This window comes from Pezoporus wallicus, unplaced genomic scaffold (assembly GCF_028554395.1).
Source record: "Pezoporus wallicus isolate ANWC-B61680 ecotype Strahan unplaced genomic scaffold, APGP_CSIRO_Pwel_v1 contig_13833, whole genome shotgun sequence".
In the NCBI taxonomy this organism is placed as follows: Eukaryota; Metazoa; Chordata; class Aves; order Psittaciformes; family Psittacidae; genus Pezoporus; species Pezoporus wallicus.
In genome coordinates, this window is record NW_026635908.1 from 1 (window position 1) to 20064 (window position 20064).

Genomic DNA, 20064 nt, shown 5'->3' on the forward strand with positions numbered 1-20064 from the left:
ACGAGCGCCGACCTCCGGGGACGCGTGCATTTATCAGACCAAAACCAACCCGGGCCCGCCCGGCAGCTTTGGTGACTCTAGATAACCTCGAGCCGATCGCACGCCCCCGCGGCGGCGACGACCCATTCGAATGTCTGCCCTATCAACTTTCGATGGTACTGTCTGTGCCTACCATGGTGACCACGGGTGACGGGGAATCAGGGTTCGATTCCGGAGAGGGAGCCTGAGAAACGGCTACCACATCCAAGGAAGGCAGCAGGCGCGCAAATTACCCACTCCCGACCCGGGGAGGTAGTGACGAAAAATAACAATACAGGACTCTTTCGAGGCCCTGTAATTGGAATGAGCGCACTTTAAATCCTTGAGCGAGGATCCATTGGAGGGCAAGTCTGGTGCCAGCAGCCGCGGTAATTCCAGCTCCAATAGCGTATCTTAAAGTTGCTGCAGTTAAAAAGCTCGTAGTTGGATCTTGGGATCGAGCTGGCGGTCCGCCGCGAGGCGAGCCACCGCCTGTCCCAGCCCCCACCCCTTCAATATGGGGGTGGGGCTGAACAGTGAAGAACATTGGGGTGGGGCTGGGTCTGAATACTGGAGGGGTGGAACCCACCAAGATGGGGGTGTCCTCAGCATCGGAGAGGGCCCATTGTGGAGGGGGCTGTGTTGCTGTTACGCCCCTTGAAACGGAGGGTCTTGAGGCTTCCCCCTGTGCTGAGCAATGTGAAGGGTTTGCTTCAGCCGAAGCCGCTTCCTCTTTGGCTTTGCATTGGGTTTTTAAGCACAGTTGTGAAGGCAGAGCAGGAGCACGCAAGCTCCTGGGGCTGTGGAACCACCAGGAATGAGGGGCTCCTGCAGCTGGGCACGGGACACAGGGTGGCTGTGCCTGCTCGAGCCAGCGTCACAGCGAGCTGCATGGGAAGGGCTTTAGACCCATGCCTGGGGTGAAGTCTGAATCGCTGCTGGCCCTGATCACTTTGCTCTTAAAGACCCCCCCCCAGACAGGCACAGGATGAAGACAGCAGCAGCCATCGGGAGGTGGGATTCGGCTTCCCTAGAGCCCTGTGACTACAGCAAAGGCCTGGCTTGGCCGTAAGGAGCTTTGGCTGCGCTCACAGGAGCGCCCACGGGACACGAGACATGCACCCAGCACTGGGGACGAATCCGGGTCCCCAGTTCCACAGCCCCATGGTTACTGCCCTGGGGGGTCCCCAGTGGCAGGGGGGTCCCCGCTGCTGTAACCCAATAAAGGTCTCCCTCCACCACCTCCTCCCTGTGTCTGTGATGGGGTCTGTGCCCCCCCCACCGGCGCCTGCTGTCTGATGACATCACACCCGGCTCTAGACAGGGGTGATGTCATCAGTGACATAGTGTCTGACCTCACAGGGGGTCCATACGGGGGGGGTCTCCCCATTGCACTCCTGTGTCCTCAGGGCGGGGAGGGGTTCCCATCGTTCCCCGGCTGTCACTGCCGGGAATGGGATGGGGGGGCCCTCCCTTCACGTGGGGCACCCAAGGGTGCGCCCCACCCACCACGGGGCTGGCTCAGGGTGAGGCCGCGGGGGCGGGGCCAGGCAGGGGGCGGGGCCTGCGGGCGGATTATGTCAGCCCCGCGGCAGCCGCAGCCCCGAGCTGGGAGCGGAGCGAGCAGGTACCGGGGGGGGGAGCGGCGGCAACGGGAACAGCGACCGGGGGTGGCGGGGCGGGAGGCGCGGCTGCGGGAAGAGCCGCGGGGCCGGGGCTCAGGTAAGGGCGGATCTATAGGTGTTCCATAGGGCTGGGCTGAGGTAAATGTGGGTCTAGTGGTGTTCCATAGGGCTGGGCTGAGGTAAATGTGGGTCTAGTGGTGCTCCATAGGGCTGGGCTGAGGTAAATGTGGGTCTATTGGTGCTCCATAGGGCTGGGCTGAGGTAAATGTGGGTCTAGTGGTGTTCCATAGGGCTGGGCTGAGGTAAATGTGGGTCTATTGGTGCTCCATAGGGCTGGGCTGAGGTAAATGTGGGTCTATTGGTGTTCCATAGGGCTGGGCTGAGGTAAATGTGGGTCTATTGGTGCTCCATAGGGCTGGGCTGAGGTAAATGTGGGTCTATTGGTGCTCCATAGGGCTGGGCTGAGGTAAATGTGGGTCTGTTGGTGCTCCATAGGGCTGGGCTGAGGTAAATGTGGGTCTATTGGGTGGTTATGGGGCTCGGCTGAGGTAAATGTGGGTCTATTGGTAAATGTGGGTCTATTGGGTGTATAGGGGGCTTGGCTGAGGGAAGGGTGGATCTCTAAGGTCTGTATGGGGTTGGGCTGAGGTAAATGTGGTTCTACTGAGTGTTTATGGGGCTGGGCTCAGGAAGGGTGGATCTATAGGTGCTCCATAGGGCTGGGCTGAGGTAAATGTGGGTCTAGTGGTGCTCCATAGGGCTGGGCTGGGTAAATGTGGGTCTGTGGGGTGTGTATGGGGCTGGGCTAATGTAAATGTGGGTCTGTTGGTGCTCTATAGGGCTGGGTGAGATAAATGTGGGTCTATTGGGTGGCTATGAGGCTGGGCTAAGGTAAATGTGGGTCTACTGGGTGCATATGTGGCTGGGCTGAGGCGAATGTGGGTCTGTTGGTGGCTATGGGGCTGGGCTGAGGTGAATGTGATCTATAGTGTCTTCATGTGCCTGGGATTGAAACAAACACAGTCCTATAGAGCATCTGGGGGGTCAGAACTGAGGCAAAAGCAGTTCTGTAGGAATGCTATAGGTCCAGATGGAAATAAAGGTGGATCTATAGGGTGTCTGTGGGCCTGGGCTGGGGTACAGATGGCTCTATCAGGTGTCTATGTCGCTGGGTTGGGATACAGGTGGCTCTATAGGGTATCTGTGGGGCTGGGCTGGGTACAGATGGGTCTATAGGGTGTTTATAGGGCTGGGCTGGGGCTGGGCTGAGGCAACGGGTTGTGCATGAGACCATGGGGTCCCTATAGGGCTGGACTGGGGGCTCTGTGAGATCCCTATGGGGCTGAGGGGGCTCGATAGGGTCTCTCTGCCATCTCCATGGGGCTGGGTGTGCTCTATAGGGTCTCTGTGCCATCCCTATAGGGGTGGGTGGGGGCTGTGGGGTCTCTGTGGGGCTGGGTGCGCTCTGTAGGGTCTCTGTGCCCTCCCTGTAGGGGTGGGTGGGTGCTGTGGGGTCTCTATGGGGTCCCGGCCCGCATCCAACAGATGGGTGGGGCCGGTGGGGGGGGGAGCACACACTCGATGGAACCGCCCCTGTCTCGTCCCCCCCCGGGGCGGTGTCCGGACACCGGGGGGGGTCTGGGGGTATCCGGTTCCCTTCCCCCCCCCCCCCCCCGGTGATTTCCCTACAGGTGCCGCCGCCCCTCCCCCCACCTGCAGCTCCCGCGGCCGCGGGGGGGGAGGGGCAGCTCGGGTGGGGGGGGGAGGGGAAGGGGGGGCACCTCTCCCCCCACCCCCCGAAGGAATTCGGGGTCAACAACGGCGCCTTGTTCCCGCCGGGGCCGCCCCCGTTTCCGCCCGGGGGGGGGTGCTGGGAAGAGCCGGGCGGGGCGGCTCTGTCCGCGGTGCTGAGGCGAGGGGAAGGGGGGGGCAGCAAAGAGGGGGGGTCTCGGGGGGGGGGGGGTGTCGTGCGGGTCCCGAGCCAAGGTGACAGGTTCCTCATCAGCCGTTGTCATGGCAACGGGCGCATCCGGGGGGGGGGGATGGGGAGGGGAGGCGGTGGCCGCTACACAATGGAGATGGGGAGGGTGGGCTCCTGGTGTTGCCCCCCCCATACACAAACACACACACCCCCGTGTGTTCTGTCCCGTCGTGTCCCCCCCCCCCAGGCTGCCGCCCGCCCCGGCCATGGCGCTGCCCCGGGGCTTCAGCCTCATCCTGCTCCTGCTGCCGGTGCTGGGGGGGCCTGGAGCCACCATCACCATTCCCCAGGAGTGTGAGTGGCACGAGGACCCCCCCTCCTTGCACGAGGACCCCTCCTTGCGCGCTCACCCCTTGGCATAAGGACCCCTCGCACGAGTGAACCCCGCGCCTTTGCACGAGGACCCCTCCTCGCACACTTGCCCCCTTCTTGAGCACGAGGACCCCCCCTGCACGAGGACCTCCCCCCTGCACGAGGCCTGCCCGCACCTTTGCACGAGGACCCTTCTTTTGCACGCTCTTTGCCCCCCACCCCATCTCGGCTGCTCACGAGGGCTCACAAGGGCCCTGCATGCCTGGAGGGGGGGCGTGCCCCCCCTCGCTCACTGCTGTGTTTCTTCCCCCCTCCCTGCCCCCCCGGATGGTGCAGACGGGCAGCACGACTGTGAGTCGGGGGGGGGGGGGGGGGGGGGGGGGGGCTCTGGTGTCGCTGGGTGGGGGGCTTGGGGAAGGCTCCCTGAGGTCCCCGTGGGGTCCTTGCCTCTGCTGGGGGGAGTCCCCATGGGGTATCCCCACCCCACTGACATCCCCCCCCCGCAGTCCTGCAGCCCCCGGAGCTGACGGAGCAGCCCCCGGAGCAGCTCGTTGTGTTCCCCAGCGATGATGTGGTGCTCAAGTGCGCGGCCACCGGCAACCCCCCGGTCCAGTGAGTGTGGTTCCACCCGCACATCCCTCCCCATCGCCCCACCGGTGCCCCCCCCGCGGCCCCCGGTAACGGAGCCGGGCCTGCAGGTACCGCTGGACGCGGGAGGACGAACCCTTCGTGCCCGAGGAACACCCCGGGGTGTCGCTGGCGCCGGGCTCCGGGACGCTGCTCATCAACGCCAGCCTGGCCGGGCGCCTGCAGGGCCGGTACCGCTGCGCTGCCACCAACGCTCTGGGCACGGCGCTGTCCACCGAGAGCCGCGTCATCGCCGAGAGTGAGAGCGGGGCCCCGTCACCCACCTGGGCTGATCCCAGTGCCCCAGCACCCACCGAGCTGATCCCAGTGTTCCAGCACCCACCGAGCTGATTCCAGTGCCCCCAGCACCCACCGAGCTGATCCCAGTGCCCCCCAGCATCTAAACCTGCACCCAGTGACCCAAAACCTGCCATGAGGTCCCCTAAAGCCCCTCTGAATCCCCCATAATCGGCTCTGGGGTTCCCTAGATCCACCCAGGGTGCCCCAGAGCCTTGTGAGGGTCCCCTAAACCCTCTCAGAGCCCCTGAGGGTCCCCAGAATCCCCCTATGAGCCCCCAGTTCCCACCGGGTCAGCATAAAGCCACCGCACCCCCATTTCCTCTCATGAGCCCTCACTGGAGGTCCCTGGTTTGGGGGGACACATGGGGTCTCTGGCTGGTTTTGGGGGGTCCCTGCCTGGTTTGGGCCCACTGCCAAGCCATTGTGGTCCCCAGACACGCCGCAGTGGCCCAAGGAGAAGGTGCTGCCGGTGGAGGTGGAGGAGGGGGACCCCGTGGTGCTGCCCTGTGACCCCCCCAAGAGCGCTGTGCCCCCCAAGATCTACTGGCTCAACAGCCGTGAGCAATGGGCAGGACTGGGGGGAGGGGGGTGGCTCCTCCTTCACCCCTTATCCCCTCACCTCACTGCACCAGTATACTGCCCCTATGCACCCCATTGAACCCACTGAACCCCATGGGACCCCCTGCACCCCACTACCCCCTCTCTCATCCCCATCAGACCCTCTGATCACCCTGTACCCCCTTAACCCCTTGGCACCCCCACTACACACCACTGAACCCTCCAATCCCATGGGACCCCCCTGCATCCCTTAACCCTTCTGCCACCCCATAGCACCCCATATCACCCCTTGGGTCCTGATGCCCCTTTACCCCCTCATCACACTCCATCATATCCCAATGTTCTGCTGCACCCCACACCCCAATGTCCCGGTTCTCCCCTGGTGTCGGGGCCCCCCTGACCCCCGCTGTCCCTGCAGGCATCGTGCACATCGCGCAGGATGCACGGGTCAGCATGGGCCAGGACGGGTTCCTGTACTTCGCCAACGCGCTGGTGCGGGACAGTCACCCTGACTACATCTGCCACGCACACTACCTCGGCCCCCGCACCATCATCCAGAAGGAGCCCCTCGACCTCCGCGTTGCCCCCAGTATGTGGGGGGGCCCCAGAGACCCCCAAAGACCCTTTACCCCCCCTCCAAGTCTCTTCTTCACCTTAACCCCCACTCCTGAAACCCCACTGCAGCCCTGCAGCATCCACACAATTGCCCTGTGTTTTCCCACACACACTTTGAGATCAATCAACACCCCTGGTTTGGGGTCCCCCCAAAAGCCCACTGTGAAGGGGTCTTTGTGAGTATGGGAGGAACTCAGGGTGTCTCTTGGTGAATGGGGGACCCTTGCGACAAGTCTTGGAGCTCATAATGGGGAGGTTCTAAGCGTATGGAGGATGCCTGCAGCATAGGGGGGTCTTTAGGAGTACAGGAGAGCACTAATGCCTTGGGGAGGGGTCTCTGGGGCTGCCTCCCCACCACTAACCCCTTCCTCCCCCCTCAGGTAACATGGTGCAGTTCCGCCGTCCCCGGCTCGTGGTGCCGCGGGACCCGCAGCCGTCCCACATCGCCCTGCGGGGGGGGACGCTGGTGCTGGAGTGCATTGCCGAGGGGCTGTGAGTCTGGGGGGGTTTGGGGTGTCGGGGAATGCTAAGGGGGTCCCTGTCCCGTCTCTGACGCGGGGACCCCCAGCCCCACGCCGTCGGTGCGGTGGCAGCGGCTGAACGGACCCCTCCCGCTGGGCCGGGTCTCGCTCGAGAACTTCAACAAGACCCTGCGGCTGCGGGATGTGGAGGAGGCGGACGACGGCGAGTACGAGTGCGTGGCCGAGAACAGCCAGGGCCAGGCGCGGCGCAGCCACCTCGTCACCGTGGAGGGTACGGGGGGCGCTGGGAGCTGCTGGGGTGGGAGGTGGGGGGCACTGAGAAGTAAGCAGAGACACTGGGAACTGTTGGGAGCCACTGTGGGGTGTGCTGGGGGTAGTGGGAGACACCAGCATGGGAACTGGGGGCACTGAGAGGCACGGGGGGGTGTATGGGGGGTAATGAGGGCCACCAGCATGGGAACTGGGAGGCACTAGGGGGTGGGGGGGGGTAATGGGTGCCACCAGCATGGGAACTGGGAGGCACTGGGGGGTGTGTGGTGGTCCCTGACGTCCCCCCTTACCCCCACAGCGGCCCCATACTGGGTGCGGCGGCCACAGAGCGGCTTGTTCGGGCCGGGGGAGGCAGCGCGCTTGGACTGTGCTGTGCAGGGCAAGCCCCGGCCCCTCCTCTCCTGGCGCATCAACGGCGTCCCCATCGACGGTATGGGGGGGGGGGCGGGGGGTTATTGGGGGGTCGGGGTCCTTCTGGGGCTCTCTGGAAGGGATTAATGCGTGGGGGGTGGCGTGGGTATCCCTAGGGAGGCAGTGAGGGGGTCCTCAAGGAATATGGGGTTGTCCCTGGGGGTGGGGTAGAGGGGGAGGTTGTGAGGGGATCCGCGGGGGTGGGGGAGAGTCCTCATCATCAGGGAGGTGGGGGGCGGTCCTTGAGCAATGTGGGGGGATCCCCGGCGGTGGCGAGGTCCCTGGGAGGTAGTGGGATATGAGGGGGGGGGTGGGTGTCCCAGGGGTGGTGGGGGGTCCCAGGGGCTGTGTGGGGGTCCCGGGACCCCGTGGGGCTCCTCACTGCGCCGTTGCAGAGGTGCCGGGCTCTGCTCGCCGTGTGGTGCGGGACGGGGCGCTGGTGCTGTCGCGACTGGAGCCCAATGACACGATGGTGGCCCAGTGCGAGGCCCACAACAGCCACGGCCACCTCTTGGCCAACGCCTTTGTCTACGTCATAGGTGCGTGAGGGGTGTTTTGGGGGGGGGTGTAGTGACATGGGGAGTGTCCCGGTGGCCGGAACCCTCCCCAGCCCTCCCCCAGCCAGGGGGTTCCCCCGGGTACCCCCATCCCTGCAGCAACAGGCTGGCCCTGGCAGCTGTCACCATGGCAACGGCATCCCCCTCCACCGCATCCTCCCTGGCACTGGTCCCTGTGGTGATGGCATTGCCTTGGCAACCACATCCCTGTGTGATGGTGTTCCCCGGCCACAGACGGGGGTCCCCCAGCAACCAAATCCCTTCCCCTCCCCGGCAACCACATCCTCACCCCAGCAACCATCTCCACGGCAACCGTGTCCCCCCCTAGCAACCAGCTAGTTATCAGCAAGGGGTTGCTGGTAACCCCTTAGCAACCAGCCCCATGGTAACTGCCGTTCCCCCCAGCCATTACCATAGCAACAGGTCCCTCACCTGGTCATCACCATGGCAACACAGCCTGGAGATGGTTACTATGGCAACCTGCTCCATCAATCACTGCTCCTATGGCAACCCTGCAGTGATGGACCCCTCTATGGGGTACCTGTTGCTATGGTGATGGATGGGGCTGCCTTGAAGCTGTGGGAGGTTTGGAGGGGGATTTGGAGGTCTGGGGGGGGGTCCCACCTCCACATTCCCATCCCTGCCTCCCTCCCCCAGAGCTGCCGGTGAAGATCCTGACAGCGGATGACACCCCGTACGCGGTGGTGGAGAACCGGACAGTGTTCCTGCACTGCCGAACCTTCGGGGCCCCTGCACCCACTGTGGAGTGGTGAGACCCCTCCCCACCCCCCCAAACCCCCTCCAGACCCCCTAAAGCCCCCCTCAATTCTTTTCCCCCACCTAAGGCTGACACCAGGGCTGGAGCCAGCGCTGCAGGATGACCGGGCCTTTGTGTTCACCAATGGGACCCTGCGCCTGGGCCCAGTGGTGCGGGGGGATGCTGGTACCTTCACCTGCAAGGCCCACAATGCGCACAGCAACGACAGTGTCAGTGCTCACCTCGATGTTAGAGGTACCCGCACCCCTCCGGGACCCCCAAATCCTTCCTGGGTTCCACCAGGGGCTGCTTAGACCCCCTGAGCCCTCCTGAGGCTCCTACGTCCTTCCTAGGACACCCCGCCCCCCAGCCCCTTTAGGCCTCACAAATCCTTTCCATGGTCCCCCAGCACCAGCCAGGTCTCTTCTGGGATCCCCAAGAGCCTCATAGAGCCCCCCAGACCATATCTGGGGTCTCCAAGAGTCTCATAAACACCCCAAACCCTTCCTGCCCCTTACCTGTTAACCCTTTCCCTCCCGTGTCAGTGGCGACACGCATCGAGGTCCCCCCCCAGAGCATGACGGCGAAGAAGGGACAGACGGTGACCTTCCGCTGCAGTGCCACCTTCGACCCGGGGCTGTCACCGCGGGGGCTTGTGTGGTACCGGGATGGGCAGCGCCTCCAGGACACAGCCGATAGTGACAAGTGAGGACACAGGGAGGCTTGGGGGGTCTCGGGGGGGTCCCCAATGGTGGCTGATGGGGGCGGCCCTGCAGGTATGTGCTGAGTGGGGACACGCTGACAGTGACCATGGTGGATTACGTGGACCAGGGAACGTTCCGGTGCCGCGCCTGGACCGAGCTGGATGCAGTCGAGGCCGAGGCACAGCTCCGGGTTGTGGGTGAGAAGCACCTGCACTGGGGGGGAGACGGATTATGGGGGGGCCCCCAAAACTCCATAAACCTGCAAAACCCCAAAACCTCCCGTTTTACCCATGATACCCCCTGGTTCTGCCCATGGTGCCATCCACATCCTGCCCCTGGTACCCCCCCCCCCGTTCTGCCTCTGGAACCTCTCAGTTCTGCCCACGGTCCTGACATGATTCTGCCCCAGTCACCCCCAGTAACCCCAGTTCCCCCTAGGCCGGCCGGGCCCTGTGCGGGACCTGCAGGTGCTGGAGGTTGACGAGCGCCAGGTCCGGCTGAGCTGGACCCCGGGGGATGACAACAACAGCCCCGTGGAGAGTAAGAGGGGGTTCTTGGGGGGGTCCTGAATGGGCTGGGGGGGGTGGGGGCTCAGGAGCCCCCCTCAACCCCCCGTGCCCCCCCCCAGAGTTCGTGGTGGAGGAGAAGGAGGAGCTGTTCGGTGCCAGGCGCTTCGTGGAGCGGGTGACAGTGCCGGGGGGGCAGCCCTGGGCCCAGCTCACGCTCTCCCCCTATGGCCAGTATCGCTTCCGTGTGCTGGCTGCCAACGCCTACGGACGCGGGGAGCCTAGTGTCCCCAGTGAGCCCATCACCACCGCCCCCGCGGGTGAGTGACCTCCCCCGAGCCCCAAACACCCCCACCCAGCACCCCAAACCCCCCATCTGCACCACAGCCCCCGCCCACGGGTGGGTGACCCCCAGACCTCTTTCCCCCCACCAACATTCCTGGGGAGCATGAGTCCCCCCCAAGGGACCCCACCCCCCCCCAGGGGCACCCAAAACCCTTCCCTATACCTCTATATCATCCCCCAGTGGGTATTGACCACCCAAAGCAGGTGGGCGGCGGAGAAAGGGTTTTTGGGGGGGTCTCTGAGCTTCCCCCCCCCCGCCCCCCTCAGCCCCTGAGCGCAACCCCGGGGGGGTGAAAGGTGAAGGGAATGAGACCAGCAACATGATCATCACTTGGCAGGTACCGGGGGGGAGGGCAGGGTTTTGGGGTCCCAGTGGAGTTTTGGGGGGTCTGGGGCAGGTTTGGGGGGTCTCTGGCAGATTTGGGGGTCTCCCATTGGTTTGCGGCAGGTTGGAGGGGGCTAGTGGGATTTGGGGGGGTTACCATTTCCTTGGGGCAGGTTTGGGGGGGGGTCACATTGGCTTGGGCAGGTTTGGGGGTTCAGGGGGGTGTTTGGGGTACGGGGGTTGTTTGGGGGTATTTGGGGTGCAGGGGGTATTGGGGCGGGGGAGGGTTGGGGGTATTTGGGGTGCGGGGAGGGGGCGCTGAGGCCGTGCCCGCAGCCGCTGGCGCCGGGGGACTGGAACGCGGCCGAGGTGCGGTACCGGGTGCAGTGGCGCCCCCTGGAGCCGGACGGGGGCCGGTGGCACGAGGAGACGGTGCCGGGCCCCCCCGTGGTGGTCGCGGGCACCCCCACGTTCAGCCCCTACGAGATCCGGGTGCAGGCGCTCAACGACTTCGGGAAGGGCCCCGAGCCCGCCGTTACCATCGGCTACTCGGGGGAGGACCGTGAGTGGGGGCCCCCCAACACCCCCATGGGTGCATTTTGGGACACCCCTCTGGGAATAGCCCCTATGGGGGGGGTCCTAGTGGTGTGTGTCCCCCCCTTGATGTGTTTGTGACTGCTCCCCCCCCCCCCAAGTGCCGTTGGTGTACCCCGAAAACGTGGGGGTCGAAATCCTGAACAGCACCAGCGTGCGGGTGCGCTGGAGCCTGACGGTGCCCGCCCTCGACCTGCGCGGCCACCTCCGAGGCTTCCGGGTGAGGTGGTGCTGGGGCTCAGTTTATGGGTGCTGGGGGGTGCTTTGGGGGGGTCCCCATTACCTGATGTCTGTGTCCCCCCCATAGGTGCTGTACTGGCACGAGGGCTGGGTGGGGGAGCGCGCTCGGCGCCAGGTCCCCCCCGCGCCCCCCGGAGCCGCCTCCCCCCCTCCGCGGGTGCTGGCGGTGCCGGGTGAGGCCCGCGGGGTGCTGCTGGGGGGGCTGCGGCCCTGGAGCCGGTACCGGCTGCGGGTCCTGGTGTTCAACGGTCGCGGCGACGGCCCCCCCAGCGACGAGATACACTTCGACACCCCCGAGGGCGGTGAGAGCCCCCCCCGTGATGGGAGTTGCCCCATGGGACCCCCCCAAGCGCCCTATGGGACCCCCCGGAGCCCCCCCAGAGTGCCCATGAGAGGCTCCAAGTGCATCCCCGGGACCCCCAGTCTTGCCCAGGGACCCCAAATCCCTCCTTGGGGCCCCTAAGTCCATTCTGGAGACCCCCAACCCTGCCTGGGGACCCCCATATAGTCCAGGGGACCCTTAGCTCTATCTTGGGAAACCCCAACCCTGCCTGGGGACCCCCAAATACCCCAGGGGACCCCTAGCTCCATCCTGGGACCCCTCAACCCTGCCTGGTGCCCCCCAAATACCGCAGAGCCCCCCTCTCCCCATCTGGGCTCCCCGCTGTCCCAGGGCTCTTCCACTCTCCCTGCCGCGGGGGGGGAGGGGGGGGGTGTCCCTGACGCTGCCGCCCCCCAGTGCCGGGTCCCCCCGAGGAGCTGCACGTGGAGCGGATGAACGAGACCACCCTCGCCCTGGAGTGGAAGCGGCCGCGGCACCCGAACGGCGTCTTGACGGGGTTCCGGCTGCAGTACCGGCCTGGTGCGCTGGGGGCACTGGGATGGGGCGCTGGGGAAACGAGGAGCACCCGCTGGGACTGGCCTCTGGGTGCAATGGGATGGGGATCTGGGAGACCGGGAGCACGGGGATGGGGATCTGGGAGCACTGGGATGGGGATTTGTGAGACCGGGAGCACGGGGATGGGGATCTGGGAGCACTGGGATGGGGATCTGGGAGACCGGGAGCAGTGGGATGGGGATCTGGGAGCACTGGGACGGGGATCTGGGAGACCGGGAGCACTGGGAGTACTGGGATGGGGATCTGGGAGACCGGGAGCACTGGGAGTACTGGGATGGGGATCTGGGAGACCGGGAGCACTGGGATGGGGATCTGGGAGCACTGGGATGGGGATCTGGGAGCACTGGGGGTCCCGGGGGCGGATCCCGGGTCCGGTGTGCGCTGATTCCCGCCCCCCCCCCCCCCCCCCCCCCCCCCCCCCCCCGCAGAGAACCATTCTGAGGAGGAGCCACCGGAGGAGCTCTCGTTCCCCGCCGGGACCCTCAACACGACCCTGGGCCGGCTCCAGCCCCACGCCCGGTACCGCCTGGCCCTGCGCGCCCTCAGCCGGGTCGGGCCCGGCGCCCCCGTGCTGCGCATCGGCAGCCTCCGGCCCGAGCCCGGTGCGTGCCCCGGTACCGCGTGGGACTGGGGGGGGGGGGGGCGGTGCCGCGGGGGGGGAGCTCGAAACTGCCTTGAAACCACGACGGGCTCCATGAGACCCCTGCAGGGGGACCCCAAAACCACCATGGAGGGGCCTGGAAATGCCCCCTTGAGATCTCCCCCCCCTAACTCCCCCCATGACCCCCCCCAATAAACTCCAATGGACTCCATCACCCACCAGTCCCTCCTCAATGGATCCCAAAGAAATCCATCTCCCCCCATGATCATCCTGTGGAGAGCCCAAAATGCCAAGGCAGGGGTGATATGGGGGGGGGCTCTGTTCCTGGGGACACCCCCCTATTTGAACACCCCCCTCTGCAGTGCTGCCGGTGCTGGGGAGCGTGGTGGTGGGAGAGGTGGGCGAGGACTTCACGGTGCTGCACTGGACCCTCGCCCACCCCCAGGCTGACATCGAGTTCAAGGTCCAGTACATGAGCAAAACCAGTAAGAGAGCCCCACTGGGATGGGGGGGGGTGTGTGTGTGTGTGTGTGGAAATGGAGTTTGGGTTGGCCCCTGTGGCACTTGAGGGACTACCTGCAAGTAAGGAGAGGAATGGGGGGGGGGGTTCCATTGGGTGATGGGGAAAGAGGTGGGATGTGGGCAATGTACCCGCATGAGCACTGGGGGTGCCCATGGGTACGTTATGGGGGGGGTGTTTCACTGAGTCCTCCTCTCCCCCCCCCCCCCAGCGGAGGGGTCCTGGCACGACTCCGGCTCCGTCAACTCCTCGCTGGGGCTGTTCCGGCTGCGGGACCTGAGCCCGGGCACCTCGTACCGGGTGCAGTTCGTGGGGCGCAACCACTCGGGGCACCACATCCCCTTCTGGGAGAGCGAGGTGCAGACCAACGGCACCCGTGAGTGAACCCCCCGCACCCCCAAAGTGCTGCGGGAGGGAGGGGGACCCCAAACCCGCCAGTTCATGCCTTGAAATGGCGTTTTCCTGCCCCAAACCCGCCTTTCCCCCCCACCAAACCCACCTCTTCCCCTGGAGCATCCCTCAAACTGCTCGTGGGGGTTCCCCAAACCCCCTTCTCACCCCCCCCCGTGCTCTCCCCAGTGCTGCCCCGTCCCGCGAGCGGCTTTGCCACCGAGGGCTGGTTCATCGGCTTCGTGAGTGCTGTGGTGCTGCTGCTGCTGCTGCTCCTCATCCTCTGCTTCATCAAGCGCAGCAAGGGGGGCAAGTATTCGGGTGAGCCCAGAGCCCCCCCGGGGTCCCCCGGACCCCCCCCCGGGCCCCCCCGGGCCCCCCCGGGCCCTCATCACCCGGGTACAGGCCTTGAGGCAATTGTGTGGTCCTTGAGGTTATGGGGGGCCACCAAGTGATTGAGGGGGACTCAGGTGACAGGGGGGTCTTCAGGAGATGGAGGTGTCTTTGTGGGGGGAATGGCTGCTCCTTGGGGGGTGTGTGGGGTACCCACAGCTGCAGGGAGGCTGGGGGGTGGTCCCCACAGCATTGGGGGATGACAACTCTGGGGGTGCTGCCCCCCCAAGCGTGCTGTGCCCCCCCAGTGAAGGACAAGGAGGACACACAGGCAGACTCGGAGGCCCGGCCCATGAAGGACGAGACCTTTGGGGAGTACAGGTGGGTGGGGGGCTAATGGGGGGGTATTTAATGGGGGGCGAGTGTGGGGGGGCTGGGTTTGTCATGAGGGGGCAGAGCTTCTGGGCACCTGTTGCTTCCCCTTCCCTTCATTAATTGCCCCCCCTAATTGCTCGCCCCCCTGTTAATTAATTGCCCCCACCCAATGCTTTTGCCCCCGGCTGCTCTGTCTCTCCCCACTGCCACTGGGGCTCATGCAGGTCCTTGGAGAGGTAAGGGGGGGGTGGGAATGGGGCAGGGGGGTCACAGCACCCCTGGGGAGTGCTGTGGGGGGACCTTTTGCGAGGGGGATCTTGATGTGTGTGTACCCCCTTGCAGCAGCCACCTGCATGTCCCAGTGCCCCCCATCCCACCCTGAGTCCACAGCATGGGAGGGGGCCAGTGGGGTGGTGGTGGTGGGATGGGGTGCCAATGGGGGTGTAATGGGTGTCAGTCAGTGCAAATGGGGTATTAGTGGCTATCAGTGGGTATCACTGGGTATCAGTGGGTATCACTGGGTACCAGTGGGTGTCAATGGGTATCAATGGGGTGTCACTGGGTGTTGATGGGGTGTCACTGGGGTATCACTAGGTATCAATGGGTCTCAATGGGATATCAATGGGTATCACTGGGTGTCAGTGGGGTATCACTAGGTATCAGTGAGTCTCAATGGGTGCCAATGGGGGTCACTGGCTATCAGTGGGTGTCAGTGGGTATCAATGGGTGTCACTGGGTATCACTGGGCATCAATGGGTGTCAATGGGGTGTCAATGGGTATCAAGGGGTGTCGATGGGGTGCCAATGGGTGTTACTGGGTGTCAGTGGTGTCAGTGGGGTATCAGTGGATATCAGTGGGTGTAAGTGGGTATCAGTGGGTATCAATGGGTATCAATGGATGTCACTGTTTTGTCAATGGGGTATCAATGGGTGTCACTGGGTATCAGTGGGTACCAATTGGTGTCAATGAATGGATGTCACTGGGTGTCAGTGGATATCACTGGGTACCAATGGGTGTCGCTGGGTGCCGCGGGCAGTGACGGCGAGGAGAAGGCGTCGCGCAGCTCGGGGCGGTCGCTGGGCGCGGCGGGCGCGGCGCTGGGCAGTGACGACAGCCTGGCGGGCTACGGCGGCAGCGCGGACGTGCAGTTCAACGAGGACGGCTCCTTCATCGGGCAGTACAGCGGCACCCGCGGCTCCGGGCCCGCCAGCCCCGGCGCCGCCGCGCCCCTCGACTAGGGGGGACCCCTGGGATGGGGCCCCCCCGTGGCGTTGGGGAGCACCCATTGCATTGGGGACCTCCTAATGGCATTGGGGGACACCCATTGCACTGGGGGCCCCACCCCCTGCACTGCGGGAGTCCCCCCATGACACTGGGGGGTTCCCATGGTGCTGGGGACCCCACAGCATTGAGAGAGCCCCGCAGCATCATGGGAGCCCCTTCATGGCATTGCCCCCCCCCCCCCCCGCCCTCAGCTCTGGTAACCCCCCAGAGCCCCCCCCTTGCAAAGGGATCTCCCCAAAGCCAAAGGGGACCCCAACCCCCTCCTTAACCCCCACTAAGGGCCCCCCCCCACCCCCATCCACTGCCAAAGGGGGGGATCCCGCAGTGCCACCCCTGTGCAATGGGGGGGTTGGGGGGGGCAGAGCACCCCAAAAGCGCCTCACGGGGGAGGCGGGGACCCCCGCTGGATGTTGCCAAACCCCAAGGCCCCCCCGCGGCCGGGGATCTCTTTAGACCAAATTGAGGGGGGGGTGGTTTTGCTCCCCATATTCCAGCCCCCACCCCCCCATAACCCTTCAGGGCCCTCGGGGTTTGGGGGGTCCCCGACGCCCCCCCATCTCTGAATGCATCTCACGGCGAGGCCTTGGCATCACCCCGCGGCCCCCCCCGGCCCCCAAACACCCCCGCCCCCCAAAACCCCCCGCCCCTCCCCCCCCGTGCGCTGGTGTGTAGCTGCGTTAGCCCCCCGCCCCCGCAACCCCTCCAAGGAAAAGAAGTGGAAACGGCCCAAAAACGCCCCCAAAACGGCCCCAACCGGTCGGAAGCAGCCGCCGATCCCTGTGTGCCCCCCTCCTTCCCCCCTTCAGGCCCCGGCGCGACGCGAAACGGGCGGAAAACGGGAACAAACGATGAAATAAAGGAGGAACCTGTGAGAATGAGGATGGGGGCGATGGGGGGGGGGGGGTATAGGGGATGGGGGGGGTCTATCTATAGGGGGCTTGGGAGAGTGTGATGCTCCGGGGCAGGGTGTGTGTGTGTGTGTGTGTGTGTGTACACAATTATAGTGAGTCGGAGTCAGGTCTATAGGGGGCTGTGGAGGTTTGGGAGCCTCTAGGAGACTGGGAGGAGGCTATAGGGGATCTATAGAGAGTGTATGGAGGGGCAGGGGGGCTATAGAGGAATGTGGAGGGGCTGTCAGGGATGGACATGGGGGACTATAGGGAATCTATAGAGGATCTGTAGGGGATCGATAGAGAGCGTATGGAGGGGCTATAGCGGTCCATAGGGGGATGTAGGGGCGTCCATGGGGGGCTATGGAGGGGGCGTGGCCTCTCGGAGGGGGCGTGGCCAGCCCCGCCGCCCCTCCCGCCGCCATCGCCGCGGAGCCACCACCCGCCGCCGCCGCCGGCGGAACCGGAGCGAACCGGCCCGAACCGGAACCGGAACCGGCGCGGCCCCGCCGGACCCTCCCGCCGCGATGGGGGCCGGGGGGGCCCGGGGGGGCCGCTGCTGCCACCGCCCCCCCCCGCAGCGCGGCGGGGCCCGGGGCTGAACATCGCGGGGCCGCGGGTTCGAGACCGGGCGCGGCGGGGCTGGGCCGGGCCCGCCATGGGCTGCAACATGTGCGTGGTGCAGAAACCGGAGGAGCAGCACCGGGTGATGCTGCAGGTACCGGCGGGACAGGGGGAACACCGGGGCGTGGGGCTGTGGGGAACGGGGCTATAGGGGTGTGGGGCTATAGATAACGGGGGCTATAGGGGGTGTGGGGCTATGGGGAACGGGGCTATAGGAGGTGTGGGGATGGGGAACGGGGGCTATAGGAGGTATTGGGAGGGGCTATAGGGCCAGGTAAGGGCGCTATAGGGTGTGGGGACAGGTAATGGTGGGTAGAGGGACAGGTGATGGAGCCGTAGGGGTGTGGGGATGCGTGATGAGAGCTATGTGGCCAGGAAAGGGGTGTGGGGGGACACATATAGGAGTTGTGGGGGTGGGTAAGGGGGCTATGGGGTGTTGGGGGGGGTCTGTATGGACAAATAATGGGGGCTGTAGGGGTGTGTGGGGGGACACAGCCGGAGCTATAGGGACAGATAATGGTGCTATAGAGGCTGTGGGGATGGGTGATGAGGGGTATAGGGACAGCAATGGGGTCCATGGGGAGGGGCAAGGGGGTCTATGGGGCAGGGGTCTGGGCTGTGGGGCCGGGGGGGGGGCGTCCTGCCACACCCATGGGGGGGTCTCCCCCTTCCTCTGGCCCCGCCCACCTCCCTCCGGTTTCCATGGCAACCGTTGCGGGCGAGAAGCAGACAATGGAGGGGGGGCGGCAGCCTCGGGGGGGGAGTGAGGGGCGGGGTGGGAGCGGCGATGGCGGGTTTGGGGGCTCCGTGGGGGGGTTTGGGGGCTCCGTGGGGGGTTTGGGGGCTCCGTGGGGGGGGTTTGGGGGCTCCGTGGGGGGTGTCTGTGCCCTGACCCCCCCGCGCACCCCCAGGTGAGCGGGAGGGAGGGGCCGCGGCGGGAGCCGGCCCGGGGGGGCCCGCGGGGGTCGAAGGAGCCGCTGGTGCTGCACGTGCTGCGCCGCAGCCCCCGGGGCCGCCTCCCTCCCGCCGCAGGGGCGGCCCCCTGGGGGGGACCGGGACCTCCCCCCCCACCGCCCCCAGGCCCCACCGTGGGGCTGGTGGACAGCGGGACCCAGACGGACATCAGCTTCGGGGGGGCCGAGCCGTGAGTGACCCCCCCATGGGGCATCACCCCATAGGGACCCCCCAGAAACCCTGGGGAACCCCCTGTCCCTATGCAGGGCGGTGTAGATCCCCCCCCCCGGCACCCATCTATGGGGTACCTCACGCATAGGGCCCCTCCTGGACCCCCAGGGTCTTCCCAACCCATTCTGTACCCTCATAGATGCTTCTGCCCCCCATAGACACTCCCGAGGGCCCTTGGGGACCCCCATGGAGCCCCCCCCAGCCACCCTCTGGAAGCCCACCCTCCTTCTTTAGGACCCCCAACCTTCCCCCTCTCCCTTATCCACATTCTTTACCCCCCCAATGTCCCTTAGAGCCCTTTAGACCCCCCCCCCCCCCCCCCCCCCCCCAAGAGACCCTTTGGGACCCCCTGCCCCCAATGCTTCTTCCCCTCCAGCCCCCCACTGCCCCATGACTATTTCGACCCCACGGACCTGGGGGACCCCGAGCGCCCTGAGGAGCTGGAGTACGAGGTGAGCCCCTGACGCTGGGGGGGGGGGGGCTGGGTCTGCTGGGCGGGGGGGCTCTGGTACATTGGGGATCCCCCTATCCATGGTCCCCGCAGGAGGTGGAGCTGTACAAGAGCAGCCACCGGGACAAGCTGGGCCTCACCGTCTGCTACCGCACGGATGGCGAGGAGGACGCTGGCATCTACGTGGGGGAGGTATTTGGGAGGGGGGGTCCCCACTGTGCCTAATGCGGGGGGGCTGGAGTACCCCCATGGAGAGGAGCCTCATGGGGTAATTGGGTCAATGGGGCTGGAGGGGGAGGGTTTGGGGGGGGCACTGAGGGTGCTGACTGCCCCATTTGTGTGCCCCCCCCAGGTGAACCCCAACAGCATCGCGGCCAAGGATGGGCGCATCCGCGAGGGCGACCGCATCATCCAGGTGGGGTTTGGGGGGGCGCGCATCGGGGGGGGGGGGGTGTCATTGCCCCCATTGATCGCTATGAACCTCTCCCCCCACCAAGATTAACGGGGTGGAGGTGCAGGACCGGGAGGAGGCCGTGGCCTTCCTAACCCAGGAGCAGCAAACGAATATCTCCCTCCTGCTCGCCCGGCCTGAGAGCCAGGTACGGCCCTGGGGGGGGTCCATGGGGGTCTATGAGGAGGTCTGTGGGGGGGGTCTAGAGGGGGCCTGCAGGGGGGTCTGTGGGGGGTCTAGAGGGGAGTCTATAGGGGGTCTTTGGGACGTCTATGGGGGGTCTGTAGAGGGGTCTATACGGGGTCTATGGGGGTTCTTTAGGACGTCTATCGGGGGTCTGTAGGGGGTCTACAGGGGGGTTTGTAGGGGTCTATGTGGGTGCTGAGCCCGTCCTGCAGCGCTGGAAGGACAGTGACCGCGAGGATTTCCTCGATGACTTCGGCTCTGATGAGGACGGGGACGTGAGGCAGCGCCGGCCCTGGAGCCCCCCCGGACAGGTACCGGGGCTGGGGGGAGCAGGAGGGGGCTACGGGGGTGGAGAGGGAGCTTGGTGAGGGGGGGAGCAGGTGTACGGGGGCGACCCATGGAAGCGGTGGGGTCAGCGGGGGTGTTAAGGGGATGCAGATGGCCCGGGGGGGCAATGGGGGGGCCGGTGCTGCCGGTGACACCCCCGCACCCCCTCCCCGCAGCCCCCCAGCCCCGCCACCCCCTGCGCGCGGGGGGCGGAGCCGGACAGCGGCGTGGGGCGCACGGACGAGAGCACCCGCAACGAGGAGAGCTCCGAGCACGACCCGAGGGGGGAGGAGGGCGACGGGACCCCCCCGCGCCCGGCGC

The 20064-nt window shown here is 65.9% G+C and overlaps 2 protein-coding genes across 5 annotated transcripts; both read left to right on the forward strand.

The window, feature by feature from the left end:
* The first annotated feature begins 1536 nt into the window (after positions 1-1536).
* L1CAM (L1 cell adhesion molecule) lies at positions 1537-15591 on the forward strand. Of its 4 annotated transcripts, none has more exons than XM_057398594.1 (28): positions 1537-1645; positions 3812-3918; positions 4443-4548; positions 4635-4822; positions 5298-5420; positions 5840-6010; positions 6417-6528; positions 6605-6789; positions 7087-7218; positions 7595-7738; positions 8414-8525; positions 8602-8768; positions 9059-9218; positions 9290-9414; positions 9656-9757; positions 9846-10043; positions 10336-10406; positions 10730-10955; positions 11089-11207; positions 11295-11529; positions 11967-12089; positions 12554-12727; positions 13089-13211; positions 13458-13622; positions 13826-13957; positions 14278-14350; positions 14569-14580; positions 15382-15591. In XM_057398594.1, exons 1-28 carry the CDS (start codon positions 1596-1598, stop codon positions 15581-15583), a joined length of 3837 nt encoding a protein of 1278 aa, XP_057254577.1. In that variant the 5' UTR covers positions 1537-1595; the 3' UTR covers positions 15584-15591. The 4 variants fall into 4 exon arrangements, with proteins under 4 accessions (XP_057254577.1, XP_057254580.1, XP_057254579.1 ...); XM_057398597.1 differs by having other exon boundaries at positions 1561-1645; positions 13826-13945; XM_057398596.1 differs by lacking the exon at positions 14569-14580 and having other exon boundaries at positions 1561-1645.
* A 1463-nt stretch (positions 15592-17054) lies between these two features.
* On the forward strand, positions 17055-20060 carry LOC130593442 (PDZ domain-containing protein 4-like; the record flags this gene model as incomplete). The annotated part of the gene is made up of 8 exons (XM_057398593.1): positions 17055-17237; positions 18055-18287; positions 18705-18780; positions 18873-18971; positions 19132-19194; positions 19277-19378; positions 19629-19727; positions 19920-20060. Coding segments are annotated over exons 1-8 (873 nt in total), but the record flags the coding sequence as incomplete, so codon positions are not given.
* Between the last annotated feature and the right edge of the window lie 4 nt (positions 20061-20064).